Below are 20,212 nucleotides of genomic sequence, written 5' to 3'. Positions count from 1 at the left end.
GTTACGTTACGATATTACATATGCGTGCAAACGCGCGACGTCGCCGCCTAAATGGTTCAATGATCAAAAGGCAACATTTAATAAAAACAAAAGGAGGTCACGTTTTCCTTATCTCCTTATTTCGACAGGAAAATATGTTTATTATTTTTAGGCAGTTATATTCGAATGAATGTTTGTTGGATACTAAATGATGTTAATGTTCGTATTGTGAATATAATTTGGTGATCATGCATTATGGATGTTTCAGAGAATGGTGTGACGGAGCCATGTCACGCTCAGTTGGAATTCTACGTATATTTGGTGTCCGCCGCGACGGGTACGCACTCGAGAGAGGCTCGCGCGTTAAGGTTCTGGTTCAAACCAAATATGACGCCGCACGAACGGCCTTATGAAGCACAGGCGTTCTTCAGGGAACTCGTTAGCCCACAAGATTTTCCTAAAGGTTCATATTTTTTATTACAATTATTTTAATAGTCAGTAATAAATATCTATAAATTTCCTAATATGGAGAAAGAAATTCACCAAGTATTTCGACTGGGTCACAAAATAGCTTATGGATACACCTGAACTCTTTTGACGCCATATGACTGCACGGATAGCAGAGTGGTTGAGGTCACTACGACAAACACACTGAGCGCGACGTACCTATCGCAGGTTCGATCACCGCGTAGGACAAGCATTTGTGTGATCGAATGAATGAATGTTTGTGTAACCCTTCGTAAAAAAGGAATTAGGTTCCTTAATACGGGAGTCATTTTTTTTAAGAAAAGAAAAAGAAACTCTAAGTCCGATTGCGGTTTATAAATCCTGCAATTACTGTAAAGAATTTAAGGATTGGTATACACTGTTACAAAATGGTTAGATTCCAAAATACAATGGGCCCAATGTTGCTTGTTTTCTTGTCAACATATGCAAAGTGAGTGAGTTGCAAATCCAATTGTACTTGTGATCAATAATGAATTCACGACTGCACCTCCGAACGGAAGTTGTTCAAAACGAAGCCATTTTGTAGTCAAAATCGTTACTGCAAAAGGCAAATCAGCAGTACCAAGCTGTACTTTAAAAGTAACAATATTGTAAACATTTATTTTGTATATTGAGTATGTTTGCATATTGAATATGTTCGTATTTAGTAATAAAAATAGGATGACTCGAATGTTTGTTACATATTTTTATGTTTTGAAACCTATAGGAAGTTTATGCAGATTTTTTTTTTATAAGTACCTCTAAATTCTAAATATATCGATCTAATTGCATGAACAGACACCTGTATTAATTAATAATTAGTAACCCCACTCGTGTGTGGGTATTCCTGGGGCGTTACTTGCTAGCGACGTTTTTCGGACTTAGCTTATTTTATTTAAAAATGCCCTTTACATTTCAGATTATGTTGGCTACATCAAAAAAATAATGAAACTAATGCAGCACAAATACAATCAATTAAAACTACTTGAAGTAGAGCTTAGACAGGAAGGAGCTGGAGCCCCATTACCAGGTCTGTATCATATTACATACATTATATATTTTGCACAAACATATTAGGACCTGGGGTACATAAACAGCGATACTTAGTATATGTATTTTATGTAAAAGGGACATCCCTTTAAAGTAGCTGGGACTATTTTCTGTTGGTCTTGAACTTATTATGATTTGATGATAACATTAACAATATAGTAAAGTTCAAATGGGGGATAAAAACCCCGCTATTTCATACAGATATATATTTTTTAACTGTTCTCTATGAAGGAGGCTCTACTTACGATTTTCTAACTGTTAATACAAAAGTATTCTTCCTTTTTTCTGGTTTATTAAAAGAGTTTTGTATAAAATAGAAGATAGGTAGTAACTGGCACATTCAATTTGGGCAAAGCTTAAAATGCTAAACTATCTTATAAAGATGTCCAGCCAAGCCAATACCTACCTTACAATACTCTCAATAGAATATAATTTTCTTCTCATATAGCTTAATAAAAATAATAATAAGTACGTCTGTTTTTAATTTTATGGTACAGAAGCAAATGGCGTCATACCGAGTAAGAGCGTTATATACAACTATTGTAATGGCTGTATGTATATTATTTTAGTATGTATTACTATTATGCATGTATGTACTTGTATCTTACTATTTGAATTATGTATTCTATTCATTTTTTTTTGTTTTCATTAAATATATTGCTCATATGAATAAATAGCACATCTCATATTTGTAGTTTTGTAATCCGTAAAAAAAATTTAGCTGAGATTGTTATGAAAATGTAATAATGATATCATTAGTATTTTTTGCTTACGGAAGTCTTTAGTTACAATACATATCATAACAATGCAGTAACTTCAAGTATAACGTCTGTAATTTCTTTTCTTTTGTGTTGACATTTTATTATAAAAAACTATAGTTTTTACAATGGTCGGTTGACTCTTATAGTTTGTGGTGTGGTGCTAATAAATGCCCCGTTTATTTGACTGCTTGAAGCATTATTAATAAACTCATCAAGACAGATTAATTTTTGTGTTTTGAATGCAATAGAGATACTGCTTTAGACTAACCTTAATGAAGTGTTCCTTAACTCAAAAAAAAAAAACAAACAAAAAACAAATCAGTTTAAAAGTAAATCCTGGAAGTGAATTTTGCACTACCTTCTACTTTTTAAATGTTGCAAGTCTCATAAAAATACTTAATATCGAATCAGCCACTAGCAAATAGTTGCATTATTTAGTATAACTATTCAATCAGTTTTAGTAACCTGTAGGTCTATTAATTTTAGCGTACACGTTTCCTTTCAATGCAATCCACTAACGTACTGATTGCATGTATGAGTTGTGTATTGTTTGAATTTATACTAGATACATTTAAGTAGTATGTAAGTAAAGCAGGCTTTTGTTACTCTCTACTCCTGAAGAGAACTCAACATTTTGGTCATAATAGTTATTAGTGCAAAGATCTGAATTTATTATTCGATTTTATTAGACCTCTTTGGTGCGTCATATGATTTTGAGTCGAGTTTTCAGGGGTCCGTATGGAAACAATACAAGATCGCTTTATCTGTAGAATTATTTACAAGACTAGACAAATGAAGTGATCCTATATCGGTTCCACCTCAGCAACAACCATGCATTTAGTAAAAAGATAAATTTTACTTTTTGGGTCCAATGAAATTTCCTCGGTGATGTTTATAACTACAGATTATTAGGCCAGGCCTATATTACTAGTAGCTAAATTATGAAGGTCTCAGACTAAGCAGCCTTCCCTTCCAAACAAAGACTATAACATTTTAATCTATATTTGTTTTATTTTAGCCTACATTGAAGATAGTGTGGTGAATCAAACACCATTGATCTCAGAACAGAGAGTATTGGATATGATTGAAAATGCTTATCCAAATCCTTTGACAGTCGACGATTTTGTCACGTAAGTATTCTGCTTTCCGACATATTTATTTCTAAGCGAAGTACAATTACAGTTCGTGGTCTAAACAATTTTGTACTTGTAATCATCTCTTACCCACAAAAATATTACTTTTGACTTGGCGGTAAGTCGCCAAGTGTTTGAAGTTTTGCTATTTCATTTTTCAAATAGTTGTGTGTATATTTTTTATTTATTTACAGTGCCGGAAAATGGTCAAAGACGGAAGTAAAAGATGCCTTAGAATCACTAGAAGAGAAGGGTTTGACCCGCGCCATGTCAGAAGGAGTTTATGTTCGCCAACATAGTGTTGATACTCAGGTAAGTTAACTACGTAAAATTACAACATAAATAACAAAATTAGTGCCGAATAAAAACATTCTGCATTTGTATTTTCAATGACCTTTTGATCTACTAACATAAATATAATAAACGGATTTTTACGTACTCTAAACTAAGGCTTGGTGGTTATTATTTGACATTTCAACTGATGAGCAGAATTAGCAATTAGTTCTTACCAAATAATATAGATGGCGGCACTTCATGTTTTAACCGATTTTAATCCATTAATGAATCGGTTTAAAGTTGGAGCTATAGTGAAATGTACGTAATGAACTAAATAAGCTTACGAGTAGACGCTAGAACACCTACATACATATAGCCGAGTGATATCACCACTGTGCGCAACGTGACGCAGGTTCGATTCCCGCGTAGGACAAGTGTTTGTGTGATATGCAAACGCTTTTTGAGTTTGTGCATCTGATTTGATTTCTGCATATTTGTGAAAACCCACGCGACACGTGGATTGGGCTTGCATTTGAATCTTTCCGCGGTAGGCATCCATAAGAGAAAAATAAGACGTATAAAAAAGAAGAACAAATTCAGACACAATTATGTTTGGCAGGTTGTGAAGCAAATGCCCACATTGTGTTCATCGCGCCAGCCAAGTATAGCTGTGATAACAGCGTTGTACTGCGAGAAGCAAGCCGTGGACGCCATGATGGACAACCAAGAAACCTACGTTCGATACACAACTGTCGGTAAGTCGTCTAATTTTATTAAATTTCCTCAATATCCTTCCAACTTTTTTTATGTCTTACCTAGGTCTCTTCTCTCGGGACCCTATTCAGATAAAGTCGATGACTTAACAAAAGAGTTTAGTAAAGATAGGATACCCTTCATTCGCGACTTTACGGGCCAGTGGCTCTTCCGGACGTTATCGATGCGGCGATCGATTTCTTATAAAATGAAGTATAAAATGACTAGATCCGGACCCGATTATTATTACACGGTATTTGCTACAAATGCTTTAATTTATGGGTTACATTGTCTACTACCTAACGGGCTTTCCTCTCGTCATATACGCAAGTACGTTGTGCAGTTTCCTTCTTTACACTTTATTTAATCAATGCAATATTGTAAAGAACTTAAGGCTATGCATTCTATGCAATTACGTAAACGGAAAAACTAAAAACCTCACGTTGTGAGTATTAATATTGTAGATATTTATTATCCGCGAGGAAGGTAGGTAATATTAATTACTTAGCCATAGAAGAAAAAAATACGTATCTCATATTTTATCTATCTAATTTAATTTATCTATAATTATTAATTATGTTTTTATAAATATATAAGTATGTTTATTAGTTGTAAAGTACTAATAATACAAGATTTGTTCAGTTTGAGACGGCGTTGTGTGCAATTTGTGGATAATATTCCACAAATAATTCCATATATGTAGATAATATACTTGCTGACCTATCAGTCATCTATCAGGCAAATTTACAACAAACAAGTTATATGAAATAGCTGCCGAATGTCATTTAATTACCTTGTTTTTATTTTTGTAAAATAACTATTTCTTCCTGCAAAGTGTGAATGTGTTAGTTCTCAATAATCTTTTCATGTTGATATCGTTGAAGCTTTACTAAAGATACTCCAGGGCAATGATACTAACCTTGTTTAGATAAGACTGTTTAATAATCCTTATTCAATTAGATAGGTTAGGTCACAAGGATGAGTATAGCGTTGCCAGGCGTCCGGATAAAGCCGGACATAGTTAGGCTTTTTGATTGCATGTCCGTCTAAAATAAAGGCTTTTTACGATAAGTAAAATGATGAAGTTATTTTTTTTTTGTTCATAAATGTTTAATTATCTTGAATTTAATTTTATTGTGCAACTCAAAGAGAAAATGTTTCTATTTTAATAATCAAAAAGACCTGATTTTACATTAAAAAATTGTTGTACCTATCCTCAATAATATAGGGAGTCCGGCTTTTTTAACCAAATGTCCGGCCGAACTGGCTGGTCTGTCCGGCTATTAGGTTTGGCGACCTGGCAACGCTAGGTGAGTAAGTAGCTTCGAAATGCATTTGCCCATGTCTATCTACAAGGTATCTACTTAATTTGCCTCAATGATACTATATCTTCATTATTACTCATACTCCTTGATTTGATTGATGTGTCTAGCGGGCTATTATAAATAATTGTGACTGCGGAGGTCAACCAAGTTTTTTGTTCGTAACCTTCATAAAAAAATCTTCGTAAATATGCATTCAAAACGTAGGTACTTTGCTATGAGCATCATTAAGATTATACGACTCAGTCTTTCACAAAACGAACGACTTTCCGTTAGTTTTAAGGTTACCCAAAGCAGTCTACCACCTATAACGCAAAGGTAGCGCATGCAAACAATTTGTTTAAAGGAAAACGCTGAGTTGACAAGTTTCACCATAAATTACATAGGTAGTATTACCAGTAGGAGGCAAGAACAAGGTCAATAATCAAAATATGACCTTGACATACTGAGCAACAGATTATAAAAAAATAAATGGTATTGATGAAATGTAAGCTTATTATTATTATTTCTAAATATCCATATACTAACTGTTGCCCGCGACTTCGTCCACGTGGTTAAAAGATCTTGAACCGTTTTTGCAGCGCATGCAACGGAAGCCCTTAAATATGAATAATTTTCCACATTTTCCATTGTATCTTCGCTCCTATTAGTCGTAGCGTGATGTTATGTAGTCTATAGCCTTCCTTGATAAATGGTCTATTGAACACAAAAATATGTTTTCAATTCGAACCAGTAGTTCCGAGATTAGCGCGTTCAAACAAACTCTTCAGATTTATATATTAATATAGAGTATAGATAACCAAAGCATACATATAGTGTAGTAGTTCTATTTACTTAAGTAGGTATATGGAAATAAAGGTATGTAGGCGGGTAGATACATTTAGGTATTATCTACAGTAACCTAACTACAAGAGTTACGCATTATGCTAAGACAATTTATATGAATATTTAAATTTGTTTCTCAAACTTCATCGTATTCAAAGTATATCTTATGCATTTTAATGACTATGGGAGAAACAGTTTTCCTGCTACCTACGCGTATACGTAATTATGCATTTTGACTTGTGAATGTGTACCTATAGGTTTGCCTGGAATATATTTACCACTAAGTGTGTAATGTCAAGTTTAATGGTGTTAAAAAACGCTATCTGCTTATTCCCGTCCCCAAAGGGAAAAACCGGAGGGAACCGTGATAGCTAGACAGTTATAAATCCAATTCCAGAATGATAGAATCTTAAGTTTTTTTTTTTATTTCCTGTAATTGAAATTCTTCTTTGTAAGATTATATTTATGTGCGAGACAACGTACACTGTAATATATAATGTAATATTCAATCAAATAAGATAGCGTATTCGTTACTTATTTACCCGGATCCGCCAATATGGCCATAAACGCGGTAAACATATAAGCAGGACAAGTCTCTTAAGGCGATACAGAAGTACTAAATTAGTCTATTGATATGATTCCAGACTACAAAGCTAGTTTAATCTCTATCAGGTCTAACACTGCTGATTAAAATTCTGTATTTACCTTTACGTCATACCTGCGCTATGCGTAGTACAAATGAATGAAAGACTGATAATATTTTATGTTAGTTTCAAGTGCAGAAAATGACTCATATAAAAAGTATTTCTCGTGTCTTAGTCATTTATATCAATGTGTCAAATTCACACTGCTACTAAAGAAAATAGCTGAATCGTCGCTAAAACCCTCACATCCACTAATTCTTTTATTTTAGTACTAGCTTCTGACCGTGGCTTCGCTCGCGTAGATTATAAAAAAAACACTTGTTATTTTCAATAATTTGACATTACACTTATCTAGAAATGGGTCAAGAAAAAGGTTCTCTATTTATAAAATTTAATATGCTATGGATATACCTAAATTATGTGGGGCAGGGAACCAAAATATTAACAAGATATATTTTGGCATACTATCTAACAAAAATTGTTCTTATATTTAAATACTGTGAATTTTATTATTGAATATGCTTGAAAAAGTAGTTTAAATAACAATACCATGTGGATTTGTACACATGTTTATTTACCTTGTAATTTTGTCTTCACGTGTTTATAAATATAACTTTGTACATTTTATGAATGAAATATTACAGGAAAAAACATGGGAATATGTAAATTTATACTCCACTATATAATTGCATTTACGTCAATTACAAAACAATGTTTGATTTGATAAGTTAATCGAGCATAATATATTTCATTATAAATCACCATACGTCCATAGCTAATGTTATAACAATGGCTATACTTACTTTGTTTACCTGTTCAATAATAAAGGTAAAAGAGAAATACAAGGAAAACCTTTTCCACATTCTTATTTAAAAACAATGATAAGTATGTTATAACCTGATCTGAGAAACATGAAAATTCATAGGGCTTAAAAAAAAAAAAATGCTTTGCAAAAATGCAAAAAAAAAAAAAAACAAAATTTCAGAACAAATTACATAGGTTGTTTTTATTATTTCAAATATTGTCATAGAGGCAATTTCTAGTCCAAACAAAACAAAAAGTGAACAAGCTTGTAACTAAATTATTATAATTGAAAGGTAAAAATAAAAACTCATAATAACTTGAAAAGACGTGTAATGCATGTAACCAAGTCATATTCTTAAACACGTGCCAAAGCAAGGGTTTTCGTGATGCACACACATTAATAACAATATATGGCTCCAAAATGAACACAATAACTATATAGCGCACAACAAAGATACATAATATAATGAAATGTTTAAACCTATGGTGGGATAGTGACTATGAATTAGATATAAGTAGGTTTATCTATAAAATGTGGATTCAGCATCAAAATAATGTTAATAGATACTTCAAACTCCATAATTCACATATCTACTTTGTGCTTTATTCCATAATAATAAAATAAATGCTTTTTTTGTACATACAAATATGTACTTAAATTTAATACAAAAGGTTATTACAATAACAACAAACTATCTGTAAGTACTTACTAATTGTAAGATGGTACTAGTTACTAAATGCTTAAGTAGGAAATTATAATCATGTAGTCAATCATTGTTTGAAGGTCTAACTTATGATAAACGATAATAGGTATGTAATACTGACACTAAAATTGTTTCTGTTCTTTTTACTTATAAATACAACTTAAGTATAATCTATTCGAAATAATATAAATATGGACAGATTATTAATACATTTTTGCATAATGTTAGAAACTAGCTCTAACAAACATTATTTTTTAATCAGTTATTTCTCATTATTTAGGATGATGGCCCAAATTCAAAATTAAGACTTACTACTCTATCAATATCACCATTCACGGTTAAGAATCTAATGCTTTCTAAACTGTGCATCAAATTAATTGATGTTATGTGGGATTCTTCTACAAATATATCCATCTGATTTCTGTTTCTAATTTGGAACTCCATTCTGAAAAATGTATCTGAAAACAAAAAAAAAACCTTATTTGTTTTTTATAGGTCAAATAAATAGTTCAGTACTACCGATGTTAACCAAAAGATCAAAACTCTTTTGCAAAAACTGAAATTTTAAACTTTTACAGTTGTATTTCATGAGGATAGTGAACATCCAACCTAGCTATACTAATATTACATAGGGATAAGATTCTGACTTTGTAAGGTATTGTCAACTACTAAATCAATTTTATAAATTATTTTAATAATGTTAGAGAGTCAAAGTGCTTATATATGTGTCATATGTTATATTTTGACTTGAAATGCCCCCAATGAAATGAGCAAGTGCAAAGTTTTAAATTCGAACTTGATGGAATGACTAGTCAAAAATTTATAATGTAGGAGTTAAAAACATAGGAGCTTTGTTACAAAAATTTACAATTAAACATCAATTAATAATAGAGGAAAAATCAACATAAAAAAGGTTTACAAGTTGTCCCATGAATGTAAGTAATTAATGTTAAAACTATATGATACCAAGTGTGATAACATTTCAAAGCAAGTTATGATGAGTAATAAATATAAAGAAGTAGACATTGATGACAAGAATGTACCAGTAAAAGAAGAAATTTACCGATTCCCTGTAGTTACCATAGCTACCAAGTCATTGCCCTCCATGCTTACTATCTAATTAATTTTACATACTTTTGTTACCTCCATAAACTTCAGATGCAGGCCCTCCAAATTGATCATTATATTGTCCATTACTTATAATTCTTACGGTGTATTTATCTTGTTCTTTTAACAACATCTCAAATTGACAAGCAAGGTTGTTATAGTCAGGTTGGTCATATCCCGTTGCTAATCCAATTTTGAATCTGTAGGTGGAAGAATTAACAGAAATGAAAGGTTATCTTTGAAGAATTATAGCCAATAAGTTAAAGAAAAAACTAGATAGCAGTAACTGAAAAAGGGATGCAATTGCCCTATTAGCATAGTTTGGGATCTACTTCTTCCATGAATAAATGCAGCGAAAATAAGTTGTATAGTGGATTGCCATACCAGCTCACACAAAATTTATTTACACAAGAATATTCTTTCAATTATGAATCATAGCTAAAAATAACTTAACCATCACTAATAGCTAAGGTAAGATTATTTATGTAACATCATCATTTGTAAAGGTTTATGTCTTAAGATGAGGTTCACTGAAATGCTGTATAGACAATAACCATAATGATTTAATTTTAGTTTTCTAAACATGCAATCAATTTTATGATAAAATATACTACATTAATAGTACTTACTCTGATGGGTCATCCCGTAATCGGCAGCTGATAATAATTTTGTCTTCTACATCTAACTGTTTTGGTATTAGAAACATTTTTTCGTTGCTCGATCGCGGTCTAGGCCAAGGAGGTGCTCGACTTACGTTCCCGTTTAGCTGAACGCTGTATGGTTCCTCTGACCGCGTCCCCTCCCTGGTATATTAAATAACACATACGTTAGTCACTTCAATTCATTTAGAACACTATACATTCAATGTACACAATGTATTTATTTCATAACCTATACGCTCCTTTACGGCAGGACGCGATTGAATTCTACAGCCCGCTTGCACTTTTTCATATCTATGATTTCTGATTACCGATTAACGTACACATGAAACATTGTTTTTATTATTTTTAGTACGTATTTACTATTTATTGTTTAAAACTCTACCTATCCGTTTTTGTTAGCCAATTTGTTTTGACGTTTGTTTGTGTCCAAATTTTATGACGTTTAAAATATTTGACATTGACAAATAAAAGTTGCGTCCGTGAATTTTCGTCACGTTCATGGGTCCTACGGTCAATTGTGAATAGATATTCAGAATTAGCCCCACACAACGACATAAAACTAAATACCTCATTAAGTCATACCCGACTAGGCAATCCCAACACGATTTCAACATCTTCGATTATTTTTGGCACACAACAATTTTCTTACACGTCTCAAACGTACACAACCATCTGTATTTGATCGTGACTCTGACTGCTAAAGATCAATCTGAGATTGAAGTCGTTTTACGATGACGCAATGATGAAAACAAACACACAGGCAGGCACTGATACCACCGACCTCGAAATTGCCGAGCACTACGCTACGTCACTGTAGCGACACGTAGGTTCGCCTCGACATTTCACTTTATACTGCAGCTTGTTTTCTGTTTTAACACATTCACTCACTTATGTATTAAAGAAAACGTGTAGCGCCGGGAGCAGATGCTGTGTGAAAACCGGTTAGGGTGTTCGCTACTTACATTTTATAACAGTATCGACAACATCGGCACGTGGATTTAAATACTTAGGTGTTAGATGTTACTACTGATGCGTTAGACTTGAGAATTGATGATTTATCATTATCTCGCCACTTAAATATTGTCCAACCCAGGATATTGTTACCTACCTCATAAATTCTTTAAATATATGTCCTATAGGTATCTTAAAGTTTAATTAAGATGATTCAAATCTGGGTAATAAACTTTAGAGGGAAAAGAAACGTAGCTTTTTTATATTGTTTTGATGTTTATAAATACTTCTTAGATACCTAATCATGACTTTTCTTAACAATCGTATAGCAAGTAACAATCATTATCATCGCTAAATCAATTTTCAATTAAAGAATTTGCATTTCAAATTTACATGGATGGTTCACGTTGTAATAGAACTACAAATAACTTGAATCAAACATACTATCTAGCTTTTTTCATTTAATTAATATAATTATGTTCGACCAACATTAGTTATAATGAGGTTCCTATCTGCATATTATAATAAATGAAGTTTTATCAATATTATCATAGTACTTTACCTATAGTAATACATATCACGGTAAAGTACGAAATTAAGGAGGCCCAGCCTCTTAGTAGAGTCGTTTGAATAAACCTTCTATAGTCATGTCGATGTCAAATACTTTACAGTGTAGGCGTCCTATAAAACAATCAAACCCATGAATAGTCTCATAACGCCATGTTTCTCAGGTTTTTAAACGAGTTTTACGAGCCTAAACAGCTTGATAGATAATTCCGTCTAAAATTCTCTTTTTTGGTATACTGTTGTGGGCTTAGAAATCAATGCGATTCTTCATGGTTTCGCCCACCTTGAAAAAGGCAGTAGAATGTTCCATTATACATTTTTTTACGAATTGATTTGGAGATTTCACTTGGATTTTAGTGATCCTTCTAGGTGTGATCCTTGTCCTTGAATAATCCAAAAGAAATAATAATAGAAAAAACATATTGTGTGCTATAGAAGTGTTTCACAATAGTTCAAGAAGGATCACATTTGTTATGTACCTCGGCATCTTCTATAGTCAGACCCACTCGAGAAAGGTCTGGTCTGTTTTAATTATTAGTATTATGTGGAATTACTAGATACATTCCAGTATTTACAATGTTATAATCATTGCATAGAAGTACGGGAAAGTAAGCTATTATCATTATCTTTCTTTTATCTTTCGAACTCGAAATAAACCAACGGCACTCCTGTGGTTGTTACTTGCAGATATAGTTATCAAGAATTCCGAGTATATTATGAACGACTCGTTTACGGTCCGTATTGTTCACTGTTTTAAAAATGTACAAAGTTACGGCCAGGTAAAACGATCTCAGATAATGCAACTAGTTTTTTTTAATTATAAGATTGGAATAGGGCATGTAATTCAATTAGGTAAAACAAACCAGTATTTTTATCAATAGATGCCCTGATTTTCTGGTATCGTTAAACGTTTTGGGTGTACCACCTTCGTATACTAAAGTCGCTTTATTCTTAGAGATAAGGTTTAAATAGCCTCAAACCACTTAACTTCAAGTTCAGTATAAAGGTTTATAAAAAATAAAAAAATCCTTCGATTCATAAGTCCATTCTAATCATTCTACTAAGTTTCATATTATTTTGTTCAGCGCCTTTTATAATTTTGATATTCATCTTGTAAACAGGTATGTGTGTAGAATCTTTGAATTTTGTGATGTGATTTGCAATGTTCCATCAATAAAATTGTTCTAATTATCCTTATTTATTACATTTGTCTCTTAAATACAGTTACTTAGAAAACCTTGTGAATTTCATTTAAATTACCTGTTCACAATGAATTATTACTTATTTAGTGACTACATTTTATGCATTATTTTTATTTTTGAAAATAAAACCATGAGTATTAATGCAATATTTATTATATTTTGTCAAATGAAAAATCTTAGGATTATCGTTTATATAAATTCTATTAATCCTTTTTAACGCTACATGAGTGTCACAAAACTGAGGAAGTCTCTAAAAGATGTTCTAAGTTTTTACTTCTGCATATCAATATCAGATTTCCATTAGATACAATTGCAATAAATTAAATTAAACTACGATTACAATAATATCATTTATATAATTGACACAAATTTGATTACAAAACTATCGCGGAACCAGCCGTGAATATAGTTTTTTGACTAGAATACAAAATAATAATGAAATAATTTTAAACATATTTGAGCATCATTAGAAACTACAACTAAATTTACGAACACATCACAGGTATTAACTACTTCTTATACCTAATTTGTACAATTTTCTCCTAAACTAAATTGACTGAGAATCACCTACATCGTTAATACTGAGATTTTACACATTGGAATTATTAAAATTTACAAAAATGGAATAAATACGAAGCATACTAATGACATAATACCTGTCTAATATGACCAGTAAGGTATTTTAACCTTAATTAACTAATTAGTGTCGTTATCGTCACAATAAAGTGACTATACTTATAAATGATGGAACGATATACGTAATGTGTTTCTAATGGTTTTGCTCAAATTCGAACTTCAGGCTGTGTATATTCGCTACACCTTCCTTCATGATTATCTGTTTGATGTCTTGAAAGTCATTGATAACACACGTGAGGTATGGGCTCTCGTCGTAGTCGTCGCCTTCGAAAACCATGCCCAGTGATTTCACTCCTGCTACGCTAACTCGCGCATTTAATTTCAAGGTGAAGTTATGTTGCACTGAAAATGAAAGTTTTTATAAGTACCTAGTTGTATTAAATGACGATGAGAATATTTGTATTATAGAATACTAGCTGTTCCAGAAAACGTTGTTGTGGAATAAAATAGAGTTTAGCGAATAAAAAAATGTCAGACCTTTCGAATGTGTACACAAAATTTCATAAAAATGGGTCGAGTCGTTTCGGAGGAGTTCAATTCTGTACACCGTGACACGAGAATTTTATACTTATATTAAACAAAATTAAGTAATGTTGGGCAACTAAACAAAAAAAAAATGCTTACCTGTATCGGAGAGATTCATGCAGTATGAAGCCGGTTCTTGAATAGAACCAGCTGGTGACATTACAATAGTTTTATTTTCAAAAAAGAATTGAATCTGGCAATCCTCACTTCCACTTGTCGAAGGCAAAACCACAGTAAACCTGCGAAAAGTAATTGGTAATTTAGAACTAGTATACTTAAAACTGGAATATGAATATTTTTTTCTAAAATAAAACCGTTTAATTTATCTGTAACTTACGATTCGTCCTTTGTGTTAAGACTTCCAAGTATAGTGATTACGAGGTCCGGTTGAATAGTTGTAGGCATCTGGAATACGGTGCCACCATCAGAGATCCTTGGAGACAATTCACTCGAACTGGACAAACTGAAAAATAATATTATTTTTAAATAAAAAAATGGTAAACAAACTGATTTAAATCGCATTTTAATTCAATAAATGCAAAGTTCATTTAAAAATCACGTATTGAAGACATCTTATTATTAAAATTACTTCTAAAATGTGTGTTATCATTGGTACTTACTCATTCTTTGTTATAAGTTCGAGGTCACTGGCTGGAAGTGCTGCACCTTGATTATAAGGTATCGCAAGCACAATTAAACACAAAACAAACTCCATTTTTGTTAAAGAAATTAACACTGTCCACACAAAAATAAATGCAATCCAGACTTGTGTATGTTATGACACGCAAACGTCAACTAAGGTGATAGTTTAACTGCACAATTAATTAATTAGTAATTAATATATTATTATTGGTAGTCCCAATAGGACTATACCAATTTGCAGTTGATTGACACTAATGAATGAATCCGATGATCCTTTTATTTAACCGACTTTATGAATCATTTTTCGTACGTCACGCAAATGAACGTGCTTATATGGATTTGTTGTAATAATTTGTTACTATATTACTATCCTTATTGGGGACTTCCCTATAATACCGGGACCTAGGATAAAATTGTCCTGGAAGATGACAGTCACGTGCTATATGTTCATTCATATTTGTTTTGTTATAAATAATGTGTGGATAAATGCTTATCGTTGTTATTTTTGTCTTGGGTTTTTTAAATTGGTTAACTTACTTAAGGGTCTGAGAAAATGCAAAGCAAATATATATTAAATATATTTTTGTTATTACACAAAATATGAACTTAAAAGAAATATGCCTTTTTTAATTGATATCTCCATTATTGATTAATTGCTAAAGTTTATAGGGCTCAGTTAATTAAAAAACAATTATTTTGAAATCAAACGTATTAACTGGTGTCATTTTTTACAGGGGAATCAAACGTGTACACACTGGGTACGATAGGTAACCACAGAGTCGTTACCACTAAACTACCGTCTGTTGGACGAACAAGAGAAGCGATGACCGCAGCTGGCAACACCACTACAAGATTATTAGGAATTTTCCAAAAGGTTAGTGGTCTATGAAATACTTATTTGTTAACAATTGAAATAAAAATAAATAAATATAATAATAAATCAACGGAGGTGGATGTGAGCAGCCGACGATAAATCTGGATGTCAAAATTAAATCAAATCATTTATTATTCGTAAAACATAGGTAAACATTAAATGCAGATATTATAAATATGTAGGTGTACAGTACTGAGTACGCTATTTTTTATCTATGACAGGACATACGAATGAATGAATTTATGGACTGGTAGATTTTTAATTTGATCAGGTATTTTATCGTCGTGCAATTGGATAGGCCTATATACAGCAGTGGACGAATATTGGCTTTTAATGATGTTGATGGTATACCGCTCAACATAGGACTTTTCCAAGATTTGCTAAAAAGCTTGGTTTTTTGTTGTAATTTAGCTAGTAGTTTTTTTATTACCTAATGTTTTGTTCCTCCGGATAATTATTGTCTTATTATTTGATTTGTTTTCCTGACAATCTTGTGATCTCATTGCTTGATTTTAAGATAACTTCTGATTCTCATAACTGACCCGGGCACAACTAAGAACAAACGCATACAGCTCTTTTGACCTTTCGCGCAATGTTGATAGAGGCATTTAACACATTACGGCCCTCGCCCCACCTAGTAAAAACAATGGATGTTGAATGTTGGCTGGCGTCTAATCAACCGTTGCGACCAAACTACTCTTAGTTTCGGCTACTGTCACAATAGCAAAATCAACATAAAACTAACTGTATCAAGGTTATACAATATCATTTAGGGTGATACATGTTTGAGTCTTTCAAAAACATGATTGCTAAAGAGAATTTGTCAAAATTAATTGCAATAACACACTACGGCTTTTAAACATATTTTTTAGGCTAACATTTCCATCTTCTCTCCTAGATACACCTTTTCGGATGGGAAAGCACCAAATGACTCCTTCCGCTATAGTTTGAGCGAAATGGAGTGTCAGACTCTACTGACTAAAACCCACTCATGCTCCTTACTTTGCCCTTCATGTACCGGGGCCACGGTAACCCTTTCGGGCAATCCGCTGCCATGGCAGGCATCAAAGCTTCTTTGTTTTCTTCCTACAAAACTATACTTGACGACCTCCGTGGTCGAGTGGCGTACGCACCTGTTTCAAGGTGTCGCTAGCTCTGACGTCCCGGGTTCGATCCCCGGTCGGGTCAATGTAAAAATTCACATTTCTACATTGTCTCGGGTCTGGGTGTTTGTGGTACCTTTGTTGTATCTGAATTTTATAACACAAGTGCTTTAGCAACTTAGTTTGGGTTCAGAACAATGTATGTGATGTTGTCCACATTTATTAAAAAAAAACAATAATAATTCCACCTCACTAGTAACAAATATAAAGTATGCTAAACTAAAAGAAAACTATGTGACTTATAAGAGCTGAGTGATTTATAAGAATCTGGAAGAATCAATGGGTTAAGTTGACGGCCCTTAGAAAGACGCATCAAACGAAAATGTATTGTCATTCGGGCACTGATTCGTCATAAACGTCCTGCGGTTTGAATAACCCAGTGCGTTCTGTCGAACTAGCAATAACCTAAATTTCGGAGACAGTTCCGGATTTCATAATAAAAACTAAATGTGTTAAGGACTTCCTTTATATCGATATTTAAAAGTCATTTACAGTCTTTTATATGTGATGCTTATCATATTGTAAATAAGCCAAACATCTGCCTGGAACTTCAGCGCTTCGCATCCCCTTCAAACTTTTGCATGGGTTTATTTCCTTACCTTTATCTACTTTACCTTATAGAACGTGTTTTAGTATATATTTTGTTTATTGTAAGAAGTAATTTGGCGCATGCTGAAGCTTAGACACTATTAGGTATATTTTGAAATTGCTATTCATGACTAATTAAAAATTGTTCGTAAATAGTTTGTAAACCCATTCATAAATGCCGTAATGTGGTGTATGGACTTGTTGTTACCCAACAATGAATTTTCCAATGTCGTCAACTGTCGGAATGAATGGAATATTTAATTGCTTACTCAAGGTAAAATATCGTTTTTGGTGTGCATTTATTTGAACTATGAACCTACCTAATCAAAAGTTTGGTTTTGCAACATTGATCGTCATTCTGAATGATTTCATTTGCACCTATAGCTTTTTGCTCAGGAATTATTCAACAGTGGCACCTAAATGTCGACTTTAGTAATCTGTACACGTAACCATGACAGCATCGTAATTTACTGAATGGTGTCACGTATCTATCCAACTGTGACAGTCTCGCCGTCTTCACCAGGTGAAGTTATTCGGAACTATTTCATCTGGGTTCTTGTCCACTTATACTACACTTACTTGCCACTGATAAGAGGGTAGCTGAGCTTTTCTTAAGCTTAGCCCATGATACTGCAGAGTGCAGGCAGAAAGCTCTCTTGTGATAAGTAAGGAATCTCTTTTCCAAATTTTGAGTAATAAAACAAATGAATAGTGTGTCGTGTTTAATCGCCTATAGAAACCGAAACCAAGAGACTTTTCTTAAAAGCCTATTTCGTATTTGACAAAAATTGTGATCTTCAATAATTACGCATATATTCGTAAAGGACGGCCTTTGTTATGATCTAATCCAGTAATTACGTAGTTTCATCGATTAAGTTCCATAAACTATTGATCTCTATTATCTGTTGCTTTTGTTACCGCCACCTTCATGATCCAAACAGCTGTGGTTAGATAACAGTGTTTACATAGCATATACATACATATCATGTACATAGATGGGTGTCTGGATAACACGTGTTTAGGAATTCGTGTACTTTCCAATTTGAAGTATGTTATCGCACCAACGACACAATCCGTGGACATAATCCACATAAATAGTTAAGCCTGAAATCTCGGCTGTCACCATGAAAACCAGACAGCTGTAACCCGGTATAATGAGTTGTCGATGTCAAGTTAACCGTGGAATCAGTCAGACTAGAAGCTGGCCACAACGTACATAGTTAGTAAAATCTAAGATCCGAAAAAAATTAAAGAGCTACTACTAGCCAGCGATAGGAAACTATCAAAAGATTTAAAATTCCACAGGCTACAGAATTTTCATGAATATTTAATGATACCGAGACTAAGAATGAATTTGTTTATATAATTATAAGCATACGTGCAGTACTAATATTAATAACATTAAAATAATAGTTGATATGGCCTTGAATTTGTTCTATTTTGTATCCATGCGTGAAATAGCAATGATTGCATGGGTTCGGTATGTTTGTTTGGTTACGGTAAGGACAAAATTAGCTCGATGGAAACGAGACTGAAATAAATCCGTTGCCATATGCCCCGCAGTATCTGGTTTGGAATCCGATTGACTACTTATTGTTTCGCCTGCATTGGAATTTATCATCGGTATGTTTCCTGCTGTATTTAAAATTTAAATGTCTTCTGAGAATAAATTGGCAAACAAGTTTTTTCTTTATAGATAGTAATTAAATTAAGCATCTCGTGTCCGCTTGTAAGTTGCATTCCTTCTCCTATTATGGTAGAACTAGGCCAATTTATGGGTTTATTTATTTTTTTCATTTTGTGACAAATCTTACAGCCACTACTAAGATGTCTATTTTAAATGAATTTTGCCTTATACTATAGATAGTATATATAGTCTTCTCTCTACAGGTGTAGACTGATATACTGGCCTGATTCAGTCAGTTTTCGTTACTATTACGATGTTAAAAAAAAAATTGAGTTAACATATCATATTTTCCAATTAGTTCTGGCATCTTGGCAGGTATGCTACTTCTCGTGTTTAATACGTTTACTATAAACAGATCGTTGTTTCTACAGGTGGAGTATGTATTTCTGGTGGGCGTCGGCGGCGGGGTGCCGCACTACACGGACTACGAGAGGCACGTGCGTCTGGGCGACGTCGTCGTCTCGTCGCCGGCACCGGACTTACCCGACAAGTTAGTACAAAATGTTACAGTATAAGGTTCAAATTACAATTGAAGTTCCAATATAGGTAAATGACAGTGTAATGTCAATCACATGTCTCCAAAAAGGTATTTCGCAGCGAATATTTTACGACTATTGATGCCTTATTGCGATAAGCAATACGGATTATTTCTATTTTCAATGGGAATTGACGCAAACATAATTTATTTAGGTTTGTTTTTGATTATGCCAAATACTGAAGAAATAAGTAAAAAACTTAATCAAGTATGTTTTATACGGAATTTCTAAAGAAAATAAACATCGGAATGATTTTGTTTCGGTATTTCCATAATGATCCTGTAGGCGTCATAAAAAAGACGTCGTTCCTTTTGCGCTTGGGCCTAGCGTCATTT

At 33.0% G+C, this 20,212-nt stretch overlaps 3 protein-coding genes across 9 annotated transcripts in view; 1 reads left to right on the top strand and 2 right to left on the bottom strand.

Annotated features, from left to right (window-relative positions):
• LOC113500689 overlaps positions 1-20,212 on the top strand; it is a 31,311-nt gene that overhangs the window by 2,047 nt on the left and 9,052 nt on the right. For 2 of the 3 annotated variants that reach the window (XM_026881560.1, XM_026881559.1), the window contains exons 3-10: positions 248-442; positions 1,385-1,495; positions 2,013-2,066; positions 3,295-3,406; positions 3,604-3,721; positions 4,305-4,440; positions 15,764-15,903; positions 19,713-19,831. In XM_026881560.1, the coding sequence (XP_026737361.1) occupies positions 248-442; positions 1,385-1,495; positions 2,013-2,066; positions 3,295-3,406; positions 3,604-3,721; positions 4,305-4,440; positions 15,764-15,903; positions 19,713-19,831 (985 nt within the window). The remainder of the gene's footprint in view (positions 1-247; positions 443-1,384; positions 1,496-2,012; positions 2,067-3,294; positions 3,407-3,603; positions 3,722-4,304; positions 4,441-15,763; positions 15,904-19,712; positions 19,832-20,212) is intronic. The other variant, XM_026881561.1, reaches the window with a different exon arrangement.
• Positions 8,209-11,666, bottom strand: LOC113500691. 5 transcript variants are annotated; one of them, XM_026881567.1, is made up of 4 exons: positions 11,469-11,666; positions 10,474-10,647; positions 9,872-10,044; positions 8,209-9,195 (listed from the first exon to the last, which is right to left on the bottom strand). In XM_026881567.1, coding segments are annotated over exons 1-4 (531 nt in total). In that variant the 5' UTR covers positions 11,471-11,666; the 3' UTR covers positions 8,209-9,013. The 5 variants fall into 5 exon arrangements, with proteins under 5 accessions (XP_026737368.1, XP_026737366.1, XP_026737367.1 ...); XM_026881565.1 differs by lacking the exon at positions 11,469-11,666 and adding an exon at positions 11,074-11,281; XM_026881566.1 differs by lacking the exon at positions 11,469-11,666 and adding an exon at positions 11,089-11,281.
• LOC113500694 lies at positions 13,383-15,754 on the bottom strand. Its single transcript, XM_026881569.1, has 4 exons — positions 15,008-15,754; positions 14,725-14,850; positions 14,487-14,626; positions 13,383-14,204 (listed from the first exon to the last, which is right to left on the bottom strand). Exons 1-4 carry the CDS (start codon positions 15,100-15,102, stop codon positions 13,996-13,998), a joined length of 570 nt encoding a protein of 189 aa, XP_026737370.1. The 5' UTR covers positions 15,103-15,754; the 3' UTR covers positions 13,383-13,995.

The sequence above is a fragment of the Trichoplusia ni genome, chromosome 14 (assembly GCF_003590095.1).
Source record: "Trichoplusia ni isolate ovarian cell line Hi5 chromosome 14, tn1, whole genome shotgun sequence".
Classification (NCBI taxonomy): Eukaryota; Metazoa; Arthropoda; class Insecta; order Lepidoptera; family Noctuidae; genus Trichoplusia; species Trichoplusia ni.
The sequence above is the reverse complement of the archived record's forward strand: the minus strand, read 5'-3'. Positions and strand labels throughout refer to the sequence as shown.